The sequence below is a fragment of the Ambystoma mexicanum genome, chromosome 7p (genome assembly GCF_040938575.1).
Source record: "Ambystoma mexicanum isolate Mex_15411 chromosome 7p, UKY_AmexF1_1, whole genome shotgun sequence".
Classification (NCBI taxonomy): Eukaryota; Metazoa; Chordata; class Amphibia; order Caudata; family Ambystomatidae; genus Ambystoma; species Ambystoma mexicanum.
The window spans coordinates 874,720,438-874,738,388 of record NC_090939.1 but is presented as its reverse complement, the minus strand read 5'-3'; the positions used below and the strand labels follow the sequence as shown (position 1 = coordinate 874,738,388).

The 17,951-nt window shown below is 49.0% G+C and overlaps 1 protein-coding gene across 5 annotated transcripts in view; it reads right to left on the bottom strand.

Moving 5' to 3' along the window:
• Nucleotides 1-17,951, bottom strand: part of BCLAF3 (BCLAF1 and THRAP3 family member 3) — an 856,420-nt gene that overhangs the window by 230,363 nt on the left and 608,106 nt on the right. For all 5 annotated transcript variants that reach the window (XM_069637097.1, XM_069637096.1, XM_069637098.1 and 2 more), the window contains one exon: nt 8,243-8,357. In XM_069637097.1, the coding sequence (XP_069493198.1) occupies nt 8,243-8,357 (115 nt within the window). The remainder of the gene's footprint in view (nt 1-8,242; nt 8,358-17,951) is intronic.

Below are 17,951 nucleotides of genomic sequence, written 5' to 3'. Positions count from 1 at the left end.
TGTGGCCGCTGATGTAGACCCCTAAATATTTGTTGTGGCTAGTTTGCAATCGGAACAGGGCCACCACTCCAGGGTCCCAGGGAATGTCGGGTCTCAGCGGCAGTATCTCGGACTTGGACCAGTTTACCCAGTACCCCGCCATAGGACTGTATTGCTGTAGGAGGCGGCGTAATCTGGAGAGGGAATTGGGAGTGTCACTATATAAAGGAGGTCATCACCGTATAGGGAGACCCGATGTTCTACACCACCCCTCCAGAGCCCAGTCAACTCGGGTCAGTCCGCAGTACCTCGGCTAACGGTTTGATGGACAAGGCATAGAGGAGGGGCGATAATGGGCACCCCTGACGTGTGCCAAAGTGGAGGGCGAAGGGAGCCGACATAAGGCCGTTGGTTGTCATCGTTGCCACTGAGCCCATATACAGTAAGATCAGATTTATGATCGACAGGGGGAGGCCATATTCAGCGAGGCCAGGAACATGAAATCCCATTTGACTTTTTCAAATGCCTTTTCGGCGTTGATCGTTCCTGCCTCGCCCGCGATGACATGGAACAGCCAGAGTACATTGTCTCCCAAGTGCCATTTGCAGATGAAGCCAGTTTGGTCGTCCTGTATCAGATGGGGCATGACCGCTTCAATCTTTAGTGCCAGGCATTTCGCTAGGATCTTGGCATCAGAATTTATAAGGAATATGGGCCTATAAGAGCCACATTCGTCCCCCGGCCTCCACATTTTATGGAACACCACAATGTTGGCGCTTAGCATTCACTTTGGCAATCGGCCGCAGTTGGCTGCTTCTGAGAGTACCGCGTGGAGCTTCAGGGCAATATCATCTATGGGTGTTTGTACATATCTATCGGGATACTGTCGGGGCCTGAGGCCTTGCCTGGGTTCATGGTGAGTATCGCCTGTTTGATTTCGGTCACGGTCAACAGGGTATCCAGCGCCTCGTATTGGGCTTGGGTTATTTTGGGCAGCCGGATTACGTTTAGAAATCCCTGCATCGCCTGTGGAGGAAGCGTTTCCGGCTTTGCATATAGCTCTGCATAAAATTGCGCAAATCTGGAATTGATGCCAGCATCCCCTACCACCAGGTTCCCTTCCCCATCCCGAATAGAAGTGATTGCAGCGGCTGCCTGGCGTTGTTTTAGGGCGAGCGCCATCAGGCGTAGGGTCCTGTCATTTTGATGTAGAATTTTTGGGACCAGCTCGAAAAAGATGTGTCCTTAATGTCTGCTCGAACCCTGCGAAGTTGCAGGGGTGTCTGTTGATCATGTGTTTTTTGTGCCATTTTTCTAGGGCTTCCAATTCAGTAGTCAGTCGGTGTTCCTTGTCGCGCCACAGCTTCGTCTTATGTGCCCATCAAGAGATGCACTGGCCTCTCAAACAAGCCTTCAATTCATCCCAGCATGCCCAAGTATTATAGGAGGGGTTGATGTTGGTGTTACAAAATAATGCCCTGTCTCCCCTTATGAGTTCTACAAAATCAGGGTACGCCAAGGCTCTCATATTCAGGCGCCAGTTCGGGGGGTTTCAGGAGGTGTCGGGCAGTGTTAGTCTGGTTTTAACGGTGCATGGTCTGAGACATTGGTGGGGAGGATTGTGCATTCCCCTAATGCATGGAGCATTGTGTCTGGGGCCAACCAGTAACCTATCCCTAAGTAGCTCTGGTTGTTAGGGAGAATTCTCTGTAAAGGATAATTTCCCAAACCTAGTGAGTCCCCCAGCAGCTTTGCTGGATTTTTGGGGTTTATTTTTTTCTCCTGCTAAGAGTGAGACTCTCTTTCTCCCACTCTTAGGCATGATTTGAGAATGTCCTTTGACTATGTAATGTGTTTTATGGGCTATGGGGTCTTTTACTCCATAGGGCTTCATGTGTTTTGGTAAGTGTGTTACACAGCACCCTCAGTGCAGTAACACAGGGGTGTCATAGTGACCCCCAAACAGACTCCATACCCTGGGACTGACTACTGTCTCCCAGGGTATGTAAAGTCACCATTGGCTTTACTAGTCTTAAATTGTGAACAGAACCAGTACAAACCATCATATTGTGGAAGTACTGGTAGGGGTAATTCGATTGCCCCTGGGTCTGTTTTCCAAGGAGGCACTGTCCACTCCCCCCCTTGTCGAGTTTCTGGTTGGTGGCAGCGGATACCACGCGAAATATTCCACCGGAATATTTCCTATGGGATTTTCCCATTCATCTTAAACGCACCACTTTTTGGTGCAATGTTAAAGATACCGCCGGGTTATTTATTTAATATTTATTCCCCGGTTGGGTCTTTTTGCCAGGACTCCGTTTTAAAATGGCATTTGTGTTCGCCTCTGAAACCCTAACCCAAGTCGAGCCCTTTTGTTCCACTTTTGGCGGGCTTCTGCCCAAAAGCCTCCAAAAGTGGTGCTACTCTGTCTGGGTCTACAGGATGTGTGGGAGGGGGGAATAGGCACCCTGGACTGAGTTGCCTTGGCAACTGAAGTCGCACTCTTGTGTGATTGGCCCAGTGGCGAGACGCCCGGCTCACCGCTTAGCATGTTTGACAGCTAGGCTGATGAATGGGGGTTTTCTGCATAAAAGCAGGGCTTTGGGGACTGGAACTTCAGAAGTCGCCACAGGACCTAAAGAATCCAAAGAGGGGAGAAGCTGAGCCATCTACGACGACACCACCGGTGGAGCCCTGCTGTACAAAACTCACCACTTTCCCAACGATAGAGAAGATCTTCCAGGAGAGTCTGCTTCCCTTTGTGCTGGTGGGACCAACCAGTTCGCCTTTTCCGCCTCATGGATCGTCTTGTGGTCGAATCGCCCATGCCAAGCACCCCGGTGGCCGGATAGCCACGCTTCACCACTACCGCGAATAAAAGGGTAGTACCTTTTAACCAGGAAACTCTGCAGCTGGTTTCTTCCCTGGCAGTGCAACGACCTCCAGCTTTCCTCCACGTCGAGATCTTCTCTTCCCCTGGACAAAGCCCCGACTTGCACCCGCTGCCAGGAACAATTGCCCCCGCTGGAGCTTTCTCACCATTTCAGGTACTGTGTCCCGCCTGGTCTCCCTTGCTTGCAACAGACTGTCCAAGGTGTCCCGTAAATCCTTGACTCTCTATCCTGGGGTGACCTCGGACCTGTTAACATTACCCAACTAGATCCAACCTCTTTTTGACTTTTCTGCAAAGACTGAGTGCATTTTCACTGTGTGATCTTGGGCACATTCCGCCTTGCTCTCTCCAAGAGTGGGCCTGCCCTATGAACTTTTTGCTCTACAGTAGACCCTGCCTTTCTTGACTTGCTGTGGTTCCTTAAAAGTGTTGGTACTGTGTGATTTTCCTATTCTGCCTTTTCTCCCCCTTTTTTAACAAATTATTGGAGTGCCATCTATGGTTACGCGCTCACCTCTGTTTTGCTAAATAAGTGGTGTCTTAACCTAGACTTGTCAAATAATTAGGGAGGTGTATATATTTCTAGTGACTGTTTGAACTTGCTTGGCATATTAATGCCAGTGTATTTTTACAAGTGTGTTTTTAAATAAATAATTATATACTTTTATATCAAAGCTCTGGTCAGTGTTTGCTTGTGCTACTGTATGTTTAGCCCCATTGTGTATACTCTATATATATTGCCTAACTCTGCTTGAGAGAAGTCTGACTGCTCAGCCACAGCTACCAGGTAAATCTGGGTGGTGCAGACTGCTACCAATTGGGTTTACTGCTAACACCTGTAGTCTTAAACTTTTTGCAGTGGTCCCTAAGGGAACTGCACAGGTTTCTGCCTAACACTGGTGTCTGCCAGAATAATGGGTGTAGTCCCTGTTTATTCCACGTTTGCTCCTCTACACGTCTCTCAGCCCCATGTCCGTGAGAAGGGATGTGAGCATGATAAGCTTTTTCAGTGTGCCCGGGCCGAGGGGCATTGCCCTCTGTCCAGTACCGGGTCCAACGCTACATTGAGGTGCCCTCCAACCAATGTAAGTCGTCTCATGAATGGGGCGCAAGCAGCAAAGGGGTGGGTGAAGAAGGCAGGGGCATCAGTCGTAGGAGCACAGATGTTGATAAGTGTGTATTGATGTAATTGACCCTGAACAAGAACATATCTCCCCTCCCTGTCCGCTACAATGAGCTGGATAGTGGAAGTTAATAGTTTGTGGAACAGTATGGACACGCCTAGTTTGCCTCTGCAGGGGGGGCATGGGCTGCGGTGCCAACCCAGCCCTTCACCAGTTTTTTTAGATTCTGCCTTGTGCACGTGTGTCTCTTGGAGAAACAGTATTTCGCCCCGGGAGGTCCCTCAGATGATTCAGGACCCGCCTACATTTTAGTGTGGCCCAATTCCTGCACTTTCAAGGTTATCAGAGTGACCTCAGCCATCAGTTTAGTGCAGGGTGGGGGCCTTTCTAGATTGATCCCCTCCTATGGGTCGGCTCATGTGTCGATCCCCACACTAATAATGTGCCTATATTCCCGGAAGCCATGTTTATTTCTTGATCCCAAGGTAGTAGAAAAACTAAAACTGAGGAAAGTAACATTTGCCTTGTAACAATGGGGGTGAGTATCCCACAACCAATACCAGGCAATAAAGCCCATGCATGGGGCTTCAGAGTGCTAGCCCATGCAACCGCACTCCTTCCCATGCATAGCGAGGATCTCTCCGCCTGGGACCTTGAGCCGTGAGGTCCCTCTGAGGTACCAGGGCTGGGCGGTATCGGCAGTGGTGATTGCAGGCCTCCTTCCAGGCACGTTCCAGGACCTGTTTGCGTTGGTATGGCGGTGTGGAGAATCTTCGCAACAAAGATTGTGGGGGTTCAGATACCGCATGGTCTGTCTGCCTGTGTGGGCACGGTGCCCATCATGCACTTAAGCTGCCACATCTCCCTCCCCCGGAAATGGCTGTGTGGGGGTGCAGTTCAGAGATAAAGTTCCAATTCGGTGTTCTGTTCCCGAGGCCAAGCCCCATGGGTGGTCTTAGTCTCTCCTCCAACTTCGGGCTGGGTTGGTTTGTGGGCAGATCTTAAACTCTAGCCCAGCCCAAACTAGGGCTCAGGTCGTGGGTTCCTTCCGTCCCCGATCAGGCCCCCCTCAGTGCTCTGCCTGATCTTTGCCTCCTACTTCTGTTGTGCGGCAGGCAGAATTTGGACGAGGAAGTTGCTTGCGATGTCGATGGTGTCTGCGTCTTCTCCTCTGGATAGTCTGCAGTCAGTTTATTCAGACGTTGCAGGAATTGCCAGGCGTACTCCAGGGCGTCAGACGAGTGCTACTGGCGGTCTATTTGGACACACCATACCACCGAAAATTTCAGGTAATGTCTGACATCTTGTCCCCTCAAAGCCTCACACTGGGGGTTGAACCCCTTCCTCCAGCATGAGACCTCTGTAGAATCATCACTGAAGAGCCCGATAGGCACCCCATAGATATAGACCTGCCCAACTTCTCTGTACCTTCAGGATCATTAGCTTGTGCTGGAAGTTTAGAAGCCTACGTGTGATCGGTCGTGGGCGTTCCCCCGTTGCCGGTTTCGGGATTGGTGCCCTGTGGATCCTTTCTATTGTAAGTTCCCCGGGGTTCTCAATGTGGAGCACGTCCTGCAAAAAATTATACATAAAGGTCTCCAAATTGGGCCCTCCTGCGTTTTCAGGGAGGCCAATCATGCGGGGGTTGTTGCGCCTGGACCGGTTTTCCTGGTCCTCCATCTTGGCGCCGAGGCATTGAACCTCTCCGATTACACCATGCAGTTCGGTCGCTGTCGAACTTTGGTTGTCTTCCAGGGAACTGATATGTTGCTCATTATCCGTCGTCCTTTCCGCCAGGACGTGGAGTCTCGCCTGGACATCCTGAAGATCTTGTCGGAAGCTGGCGGGAATGTCCATTGTCGTTTTGCGTCATGTGGACAGCCTGGGCGTGGTGTCAACTGCATCGTATTCTCCCGATGGTTTTGGCTTATTGTCTGCGGTCTCTTTCAGCATATCATTCCAGGCATCTTCTATCTTTTGTTATTGTTCGGGGGCTCAGGGGCCACTAACCCTACGGGAAGGGCGCTGGCGTGTGGTGCCTGTTGTGTGGGGTTGGATAGCCTATTTAAGAGGTCGTATCAACCGTGTACAGGCTCCCGGGCCGATGCGCCAAAGCGATGGGCTGAAAGTTGGGTGCAGTCCCATGTCAGGTGTGCCGATGCCAAACCTTCTGAGGCTGCGGGGGCAGGTTACCTGCTTTGGTGTCACCCTCGGGTGTGCTCTGTGATCGGCACCCCTCTGTGGCCGATAGGCCGGGGGTTCAAGAGGTGTTGATCAGTGTCTAAACGGTGTGTGGTTTGCCTCTTGGGCACGGGGATGGTTTCACTGTGCTGCTGTAGGATGATGTTGAGTGTGGAGGGTCCCCTTGACCGTGTCACTATGGGGGCAGCCCCTGGTGCCCTCTTAAGAGCGGTGACCACAGCGTGGCCTTCCATTGAGTGGGAAGCAGAGGCGTCCTTAGGAGCCCTTGTGAGTGCAGGTGTGCGGGGGAAGGGGTGTTGGTACCGGCAAATCCGTTGTTGGGCTGTTGCGGTATTTCCATCTCCACCGGTCACCTACCACGCTGGCAACAAGCTCCTAATTAGAAGGATCTGCAGGCCCGATGTCCTTCTGCCGCTTAGATATCTTCTTGCCCCGGGCGGTGTGTCTTCTGGTTCTTTTAATGGCTCGGGACTGCCTGTGTAGCGTGGGCACGTGTGCTCAGACCACCCGGGCTGTATCAGAGGTATACCCCGGCGTGAGCTGAGAGGTACCTACTGTGTCCCTCTAAATCCTTTAATATGCAATGAGGCGGGGCGCAAGAGCGCTTCCCCCAATACCTCAGGGTCCGGCCGCCACCGAGGGGGTCCCCCAGGCCTATGGAAGGCCCACCTGGGGCCCGGAGCTGATCTGCTCTGCCCCCACGCCCACGCTGCAGCTATGTTGGGATGCTGGCTCTGTCATTCCTTCTCCGCTGGGTCGGGGCCGGAGGCCTGTCTGCCTGATGTAGAGGGGGCCGCAGAGAGAGAGAGAGAGAGAGAGAGAGGCCCCTTCAGCTCCGGCTTCTTGAATGTCCTGTGGGGCCCTCCTCACAAGCCCCGTTCGGGGGCCGGGCTTTTGTCTTTGGTCCGCTTGTACAGCCCGCGGCCTGAACCGCCAGCTGGTTCGGTTTAGACGAGTGGTGGTGTGTTAGGGCAGCCTCCCAGAGACCAGTTTTGTCACGCGGCGTCTGGCCAGAGTCCCAAGGGCCTGTCGGCAGGCCAGGGGCAATGCTGGTCTCCCTAGCCCCTTCTGCATCTCGTATGACCGCCTGGTGTCTTCCTGTAGACCTTGTCCCCAGCAAGGGCTGGTGCGTCGCTCACTCTGCCGGGTCGGGGTTGAGGACACGGCTGAGGCCCGGTGGGTGACCCGCCAGGCAAGGCGGCTGTATGTTCGGATCCTCCTGTGTCTGGCGAATGCAGTGCCATGGGGTTGGATCGCCAAGCTTCCTCTCGGAGCAAAGCCAAGGGCAGGTCTAGCGGGGACAACTTGCTTCCACCCCACCCCTCTTCAATCCCACTCGGTGTGTATGCCCGGGCGGGAACAGTGCTGTGCGGCCCTCAATCCCAGGCTCGGGTCTTCGATGTCAGACGGTGGCTAAGCTTTCTTGTAGCGGGCCAGAATTTTCAGGGCTGGCATTGGGAGGTGCCATTGTCTCACGTAAATCTTCTCTGCAGCACTCCAGGGGTTGTGGTGTATGCTTTACATTGCGCAATGGCAGGCTCTGGCCGAGCTTCCGAGACCTGCCGCCATCTTCATTCGGGCTCTCGAGCGCCCCCGAAATTGAATATTTTCAAAATTAATAGTCACTTAATCCTTCAAGAAGCCAACATGGTTTTACCTGCATCCCTGCTATAACAATGCATTTGGCTTCATAAGTACTGAACCAGACCACACCACACCTTGCAGTAATATCACAAATGGAATCAGAAGCAACAGATAACTGTTTTCAGAATTGTAACATTTTTATTTTGCAAACAAAAAGGAAAAAAAAAGCGGCAGAACTTGACATTAAAACAATACTTAAAAAAACAAAAAATAAACGCAAACACCCGATTTGCCACTGCATGTCATCTTCCCACGAGTATCACACAGCTTCAATACAGATGAGGCAGTAGTGCAAATACATCACCACTTCTACATGAAATTTGTACCCTGTCATCCCAGATATAGTTGCACTCTAGAATACACAGGAATAATGATTTTCCAACAAATAAATTGAGCTTACCATATGAAATCGGCCAACACCACTCCTGAAAGGCTGCCTCATGAACCGGCTTGGTTTACGAAACTCTTCTGTTTTAGGACTCCGAAATTCTGGGAAACTAGATCTTTCTTTCTCCCTGATTTGATACACAAGATACACAAAACACAGTAAATATAGAGTCGATGAATACCATTTTGTGTATTTAGAATAAGGGCAGATACAAAGTAAGATGTTGCTCAGTCGTGATATCAGCCAGAGGGTGATTGTGCCAACAGCACCACAAAGTTTTCCCAAATAACGCCTTTGTTGGAAATATTTTTTAAGAGTTGTAGTAAGGCCATCATGATATCCTTATTTGACCAAAGTTTATTAAGAGGGCTGTAACAGAATTAAATAAAAGTTGCTGTACATAAAGACATGTACAATTGTTTATTTTGGTAATAAACTGCCCCCAAATTCAACAAGTTTATCACCCTAGTAACTTCCAGTCAATCAGCCCCTTCTTTGATATCATTGGCAAGCCTTTGCCCACAAGGGAAGGGATAAGAATGCTTGCCATTTCATCAGGAAGAGAAGCCTGAACACGTGTGGCCACACCTGTATTCAGACCAGCTCTCTCCCCATCCCCCACTGACCTTGGTGATGTTGAAAGTCAAATTGTACATCTGGCTGTGGACTGCTGTACTGTTATGCTAATTCCCCAACACGATGGCTGGAAGGCTCAATCCCCTTCAGGGGTATGGTGCACGAAAGACACCTTGTTTGTGTGACAGTAACCTTAACGTATTAGCTGTAAAGACTGCTCTGGATGGAGTCAGTTTATGATGCATGCATATAACATTGCTGGGGCCTGCTGTACTTTAGGGGTGTACCTGCTTAGAACCTCATGCACAGAATACAGTAGTGCATCTAAGAGCTATTATGTATTCCTACAACTATTGGCAGATACATATCAATACTTGGTCTCACTGGGATCAAGAAACTATATCAGAGTTCTTTATCGTTAGTGGGAATGTGCCGCACGGATGGGAAAGTCGGACCAAGAAGGGATCTTCCCAAACAAAGAAATAACTAGGACGTCCCTCTCCCCAGTCAGTTGGCGTTCCTTCCTCAGACACCACCCCATTGCCAATGTCTCTTACGCAGGATGCGGGTATCCAGAAACAAGTGTCCCAGTTCGTAGAGTTCCAAAGGGGTAACCTGATCCATCTGAGCAACTGCAGGCTTTATGGTGGCCTGCAACGTCCATTGTCTGAACTAGGAGCAGGCGTTACCATACCCTATGACTCACTCTATTGTAAAGTCTCATGAGCCAATGCTTCAGTGGACGTAGGCGGCAGAGAGCGTGGTATTATTAGTTTTACCCCGGGTTCTTTTCCTCATCTCTCAAATCTCAGTCATCTCTCAGACTCTGGCTCGTTCCTTCATCCAGTCTGATCCAGCCTACGGCCAATGTAGCCAGCTAGAAGCTACCCAAGTGGTGGCACACTCTATTGACCTGGGTACTTTCATCACAACCTTCAGTGTTCTTAGTTCAGCTTTCAGCTCTTATGATATTACCCTCTGGTTTGCTCTGGCATCAGTGCCTACAGTCGTTACCACTTATCCCACCTTCTCCTGTAAGAGCCATCTCCTCTAGGATGTACTGTTCTGCTCCTGAGGTTATATCATCTATTCTGTACCACTTTTACTACCGACTTCCTAATCGCTATCACATCCTCATGGTTTTCTCCTGCATCAGTCTCTCCCCACTGATGTTACTGCCTCTGCGCCACTTCCACTCCGTTTCCAACTCTTCCTTCTCCTAGGGCCACACCAGCTCATCTTGCACCCAGGCTTCCATTGGCTCATCTGGACTTCCGCTGCCCTGCTTTCATGTTATACCCTCCTGCTGAAATTGTGCTTCGCCTGATGTTATCACCTTTTCAATTATTCCCTTAACTCGTAACACCTTCTCCTGCTTTCTCACCCTCTTACACAACCTGTACCTACAATTCACAATGAACTGGGGCAAAGAGATTTATAGTGTGTTCCCTCCTCCCTCTGGGTTGGACTTCGTCAGGGTCTGCACTGGTTTGTAATTTGGTGAGCGTTGTAATGGCTAGTACACCACAGTGCACATAAGGCTGCTTTGGGCTCCAAGGGTCAGGCCAAGTCTCTAACTGGTGTGACCTCATCTTGATTTCGAAGCGTTCCTCACTACCTTCCCTGGTGCTGCCTATGCTGTGATGTTCAGTATTTTCCACCTGTGATTTAGCAGCTGGGAACACCGGGTAAGCTTTCAAAACACTGCTTTGTTAAAGGGAGCAGGGGATAAGTAACATTGTTTCCCCTGTTTGAGGATTCCTTGTAGGGTAACAATGATTCTGAAACAGTTTCCTGCACTGAACTCAGTGTTCGGGGAAAGACGAAAACAGCCAACAATTTTGAAGAGAACAGTAGTTCATCAGGGAGCACTCAAGCTTTGTAAAACAATTTCTTATGCGTTGCATGAAACTACCATTAACAAAACACACTGGTGAAGCTATAACCATGTGAAAACACGCACTCCCATCAAGTGAGGAGAAATAATTTCTCTTACAGAGAAAGCTTTCTGATTCTGTGCTTGAATTTTGTGTTAGCCAGGGGAGCTTCAATGTGCAGGGCATTGCTTTTAGTGCGGACCTGCACTACATGGTCATTGGGGTGGGTGAAATCTAGTACCCAAGAAAAGACTGTGGTACAGCACTGATTGTCCCCTGGTATGCGACAGACACCAAGATCGAGGGACCACAGGATCTGACTCATAATACCCTGAGACCCAAAATCTACTGGATCGGGATGGCACCAGCCCCTCTGAGTAAACAACTTTATGGTCCTCAAAATCAGGTATGGGACTTCATCACAAAGGTCAATGATAACTAGTTGTGTCAATGTGTGTTTGGAATCCACAACTTAGTGTGCAGGGAGAAGTCCATGCAGGCTTTATGAGGAAGCTTGCAGGTGATGAGGGCAGTCAACAAAGTTTAAAAACATGGAGACCCCCGATGGTAGCTTAGTTTTTACTTCTGACTTCCCTTTTTTGCTCAATGGAAGTTGATTTTGTGGACGAGTCCCAATGAAACTAGACCAAAAAGGACCACACAGTAGCTCTGCTGACTGTCTTGCTAAAACCGGATGATTTTTCAGAGCCTCCCGCAGTGTTGGCAGGTACAGTACGTCTCAATGGACCACAGAGAACTAAACCAGTGCACCAACCGCATAGCCTATGAGTAAAGTCAGGTCACAAGCCAGAGTGCCTCTGATGCAAGGGGTTGTGAAATTAATTTGTCCTATATGAACTGAAACTACTGGACTCCAACTGCACTCAATGTTATCAATGGAATAACCCTCCTGGAGAGCAGATTGCGCGAAGATGTTAATCACTACAGAAACGGAAAACTCACTCAGGTTTAATGCCAGCCTTGTGTGGAACAGAAAAGTTGATGGCTAGTGGCTGGAAACATCAGAATGTTTTCAACTGCAAAGCTCCCCTGCATTTGTTTTTCTCTGGAGAGTGCACCTAAATATCACAGAACTGCAGCCCTCTCTAATATTCATTGGGTCTTTTGGGGAACTCAAGGCAATGATAAATGTAGGGACAAAGTGTGGATCAAACACCTTACTGGTTTGACAAATGCCCAACGGCACTGTGAGAAACCTGAAGGTGTCTCACCAGCAGTCCCCGGGGATCTGTCAGCCAAGTGGCCAGGACATGGTCATCGCTTTTGGATACAGTTCCTGGGGGTGGACCAGTGCGGGAGGATCACCTGGATGAGGGGTCTTAGGGGAGTGGAAGTGGGACAGCGAACGGCGAGATACGGTATCCCCTTCCCTGTAACACCTTTTCCACATCCTACCAGGTAGGATACTTAGGAACTCACCCCACCCCCTTTGCCGACAAACCTTTTCTCACAGAGAGCTCATTGTGAGAGAAAACGGACAAACAGTCGAGCCGTACACCTGACATGTCATAACACAATGGTCAGGCAGAGTCAGGACATTACTAATAATTACACATACCTGACTTACATCACATTTAGCCACATGGATAAAAGGTGGAGCACGAAAGCACAGTCTGCGTAAGGCAAATCACACAAGGAAGAAGCAGTTCCAAGATGGCAGTTTAACACGAAGGGAAAGAGGGCAAGACCGTAGAGGGTTGCAAGGAGGGAAGTGCCCTTGACCTTTTCAGAGAAAGACCACTACTTTCATGAGCCTTCGAGAATAAGAAACATAAGACCTGGAATTAAAGCTGAAGAAACCTGCATTGTGTGTCAGAGGTACCCAGGCCTCTCCCGAGTTGATAGCCAAGGCGAGACAAACATTTGCCGTCGTGGTACGGTCCTTGGCTCCTACACGAAAGCAGTGCCAGTAAAGTCAGCACAGCCGGTGAGTCGGAGAGACAGATACCAGACTGTGCTGTGTTAGCGCCAAGGTTGCAAGCAGCAACATTATATAGAGAAATCGGAAGGGAACAGTGCGTGAAACGTAGGTGATGAACTATGTGAATAATTAAACAGCAGATTGACTGAACTTTTGAAGCCAAGGCAGATACCATAACCAGAGTAGTCTGGCGCCACACAGGTGCTCATTCGAAGGCCTCTGTTGGGTATCCAACTGAAAGGTGTTATTGTAAAAAGGAATTGTGAAATTTAAGTGCACCTGCAACGGGTCAAGCTAAACCCTGTGCACATTTGAAAAACTTCATTAGTTAATACTCAAGGGAATTGGTCCGAGCCCAGCTGAGGGAGACTAATTGTATAAAAGGGGATCCGAGCCCGGAAGAGGGTGATCCGGGTTGAAGAGTGAATCAACTGAATTGAACTCTTGTAAGAGGAAAATAACAGTTGTGCTTGACACATCAGGCCCTCTGAATCAAGAGAATTTGATAAGTAAAGAGACTGGGGCACAGAAGGCCCTGATGCTAGCGATTGAACTGTAGCCTTGAGCTGAAGAAGCCAGAAGTTGTGCTAAACTAGAGTGAACCGCCTTGTCCCGTGCTAAAAACATGGGGAAGAAAGGCCACCGGCCTTGGCAATCCTGACATTTTTGTGAACACTGTTTTCATAAACACTTCTCCCACACTATTTGTATTTAAGGGTAAGGATTGGCAATAGGCTTTTTAGTATAGGCCTTTTGATTTTGACAAGCCACCACTAGGACTTCATTATTATTTGATGGTCGTTGCTTTCTCCCAGCTGTAGATTTAGGATTAGATAGGCATTTATCATACCCTTGTTGAAGTTCAATAAACACCCTTGAACTGTGATCACTGGTGTCTGTCTTACTTTTGATGCCATGCCTTCCTTACAGTACCCAGGAACTAACAGAATGCCACCTGTGATGGAGGACTAGCCTGAGCTTTTTTAATTTTGAATAAAAAACATTGCTGGTAATTCAGTCTGTGAAAGTGAGAGCTGCTAATCGGACGTCACTAAAATCAAGCTGGCAATAGGGACACCAAAAGGGTTTTCCCAGTATAATAGAATTCCTGCTCAGTAAATGAGTAGCTAAGGGCTACAGTTACACCCACAGAGCACCTATCTGCAGGGGACACCAACCGAAGCGGGTGAATTTGACAATGCACATATAAAGTTGGCGGGCAGCGCTGGTGTCACGATACAAAACTGCAGAGTGCATACACGCCATCGTCCTGATTTAGGCAGGAGACACGATTTTTCAACAAAAGAAATACAACTTTTTTTTCCATTTCACCCACCTAAAAGAATTCTAACCCCAGTAGAAGCATATGGGAAAATTCATTTTTCCTGCTTTCTGTGATAAAATCTCCCTCCCATGTGCTTCAGAATGTTAGAATATTGGCATGTATGTCAGTGGGACAACTTTGTATGGGGTCAAACAAAGAATATGAGATGCACCAGTAGATAGACCTGGTGAGAAGCCGCAAACTCTTGAAACTACACAATGACAGGCCTACCCAGTTTAAGCCCATGCTGGTGACATACTGTCACGATCCTACTCGCCTGCCACCCAGTACCGCTACATGCTCCTGTGCCTTTATTTCCTTGTTTTACAGCTGCAGTTTTGGACTAATCTAATTGCATGTTCCATTCCGGCGTTTTGGTTAAACCAGCAGATGCATTCTGGGACACGTATGCTGTCCAAAAGGCAGAGGGCTGGAGGAGGCATACTAAATACATTTGTTTGCAGCAAGCTACTAAGAGCGGCAGAGGACCTGATTGCATTCACCTGTTCCAAGCTACTGCAGGCTAGGCTGCAGAGAGCTGGAGAGCACTTGATTAGAAACCACTGCTGCTACTGCTGCAGGCTACTAAAATTGAACACAGCTGCCAGAGTCTGCAATCCGCTCCACCCTGCTGGCCTGCTGGCTGGGAGGGCCTTTATAAGCTCACTTTGAACAGAAACAGTGGTCAGTCAACTGCTTCCACTGGGAGTTTGTGCTGGTGCTCCTGTTACCAGTTTTTGACCTTTCCTGGAAATCCTCTTTTGGCCTTTGATTCCTGTTGATGCTTGCAGCTCCCTCTCCAGTCTGCTGCAGCCTTCTGCCCTGCTCCTCTGGGCTCCCACCTGGTGGCTCTGCCATACTCTGCTGCCTTCAGCCCTGCTCCTCTGGGCTCCCACCTGGCGGCTCTGCCGCATTCCGCTGCCTTCCGCCCTGCTCCTCTGGGCTCCCACCTGTACCTTCTGTCCGGCTCCTCTGGGCTACCACCTGATGGCTATGTCGCACTTCGCTGCCTTCCGCCCTGCTCCTCTGGGCTCCAGCCTGACTGCTCTGCCACATTCCGTTGCCTTCCGCCCTGCTCCTCTAGGCTCCCGCCTAACGGCTTTGCCACACTTCGCCGTCTTCCGTCCTGCTCCTCTGGGCTCCCGACTAATGGCTTTGCCACACTTCGCCGCCTTTTGCCCTGCTCGTCTGGGCTCCAACCTGTACCTTCTGCCATGCTCCTCTGGGCTCCCACCTGACGGCTCTGCCGCACTCTGCTGCCTTTCGCCCTGCTCCTCGGGCTCTAGCCTGACTGCTCTGCCGCACTCCGCTGCCTTCTGCCCTTCTCCTCTGGGCTTCCCTGCCTGGCAGCCTTGCCACACTCCTCTGCCTTCTGCCCTGTTCCTCTGGGCTCCTTGCCTTGCAACCTTCCTGTTGTAGCTTCTGATGTCCTATCCTGTCCTCTACCTGGTTGCTGCTTTCTACTTGTATACATCTTGGTCCACTGTGGTGTCTCAACTTGAATCCATTTTATAGTGTGACCCTGGGTTGGTCTCTGTTCAGATCAGATAAGGGAAGACTTCTGTTGCCTTCACCTAGTCTGTGGAAGTCGTACCTGCCTCAGTATATGGTCTTTCAGTTTTACCCTTGCACTGAGTACAACAGTTTCCTCAGCACGCCTAAATCATGACGTTGCTGTATGACTGTTAAGAGTAATCTGCTGGTACCTATCCCAAGGGCTTTCATTAATCCCTGGAGACCCCTTATCATATTCCAGTACACCCTTATTTCTGATCAAGCCGTGTTGCCCTTTGTACTTGCTTGTCTTTGCCTTTTCTGTGTCTTTGTTTACAGCCTGCTCCTGCACTTCCTGTGAATACCTGTTTCAACTAACTGCTTGGTATGTACATTTAATCTGTTATATTCTAGCATTGTCTACGGAATCTCCCTTAATCTACTTGCACACATTGAGGGATAGCCTCTGCCCTGTACTCTCCACCTAGACGTCTGACACATACACAGACTCGCTGGAGGAGGGAAGGGCAAAGCACTTAACAATTCGAGCTGGCAGCCACTAGCAGAAACCAAGATCTTGGGTGCAAGACATGACCAAACCCAATAAATCGTTGGTCAAACAAAGTACTAACCTACAGCTGCAGCATTTCAACTTCAAAAACAACCAAACCCTAAGCAGGATCCAAAATTCTGAATGATATACCTACTAAAGAGTATGAGACCAATGAAGCAACATTCTGAGAAACAAGGACAGTGCTAAATGACGATCATGCCGACCACCTATAGTCACAAAATGTCCATGTCATGTCTAGGATGTACGGTATACAAGCAAGGACGAAATAGCTAACACGAGCAAAGAAGCAGAAAAACAAATCACTGGGGCCGAGAATTTGATTGTTATGCAAGAAACAAGATATTTGAACACAAATGCAGAAATGAAGGCAATCCAAACGAAAAATGGAAGACTTGAACACAAGGCCACAAAAAAATAACATACTTCTGGTGGGTCTCAGAAAGGGATCACAGTCAGGAGGAATCAAAATTATATGGAATCAGGGGCCATTACATTATTAATCCCGGCCCTGTAAATCTAATGTTTTGTAATAGAGTGGGCGGAGAGGGTGCTGTGCCCCCAGCCCATCCTTGGACCTCTGCCATAACCAATAATAATAAGCCTTTTGAACTACCAAGATCAGGTTGTGATACGACAGGCGGCTAAGTAAAGGGGGAAAGTAAAGCATGAAAATGCAACAATCAGGTTTGACTTATACCTTACTCAAATAATGCAAAAATCTTGCAAACACCTCAACTCAGTGAAGAAAAGGTTGAGGAACAGTAAAGTTGAATATGCCACGTTGTACCCTTCTAACCTTTGGCTAGTGCTGGAAGATTGTGATTCTTTTACTGATCACACAAGGCAATGAAACAAATATGTTTACCTAATGTGAAAGACAAAACTGTTAATGCAACAAATTGAAATCTGTCAGACAAGCTAGAAGGAACCATGTAACATGTCCATTCAAGGCACAGTCAGGAATTTTAGTGCCACCATGGTTTCCGATGTTGGACACTGCCAAAGGGTGGGATTCCAACTAACATACTTGTCAGTCAACATAAACCATGGTTAAAACGGGTAAGACAGTGATGATAGCTTCATCATTATGTTGGATGTTTAATGGGGAAAAGCCACTGACCGTTGGAGTGCATCAGTGTGGGGGTGGGTATGTAGAAACTTATCTTAACAACAGACACAGGTGTTGGGTCAAAGAGATCAAATATATTAGGGGAATTGAAACGATAAGTGTAAAGCTAGTAAGAATGACTTGGAATGTCCCGGACTACCAGATTACACATATTGCTCTGGAGTGCACAATACATCGGCACATATCGACTACATGCTAATGTCAAACAATGCAGTAGAAAGCACAGGAGATTGTAAAAGACTAGCACATATTCTATCAGATCACAACTCAATGCTAGTTGGGTGGCAGCTCCCTATACACAAAGAGGTGATGGCTGGAAGGTTTAGACTGAAGCTTAACCACTGGCATTGCTCTGGCCAAGCTTCCAGACCATCATTCTTCGCCTGCCAAGCCATTACAGAAGGGGAAAGACCATATGCAAATCATGCTTGGTCCCACCCCAAAGGGGGCAGTCCAGCCCGAACTGCTAGGTCACATCCTTTCTGCACGAGACCACAAGCATCCCCAAACATGTTTCGTCCTTGTTGGGCCTCATCAGTGAGGAGTAGCTTGGGTCTCTCGGCCCAGCAGGCACGGGACCCACGTCTGGGCATACCCGTCCCACTCGGGTGACAAAGCAAAAACAAAGAGGTGATGGCTGGAAGGTTTAGACTGAATCTTAACCACTGGCATTGCTCTGGGCAAACTTCCAGAGCATCGTTCTTTGCCTGCCAAGCCATTACAGGAGGGGAAAGACCATATGCAAATCATGCTTGGTCCCACCCAAACTAATAGGTCACGCGGGTTGAACATATACACAGGGCTG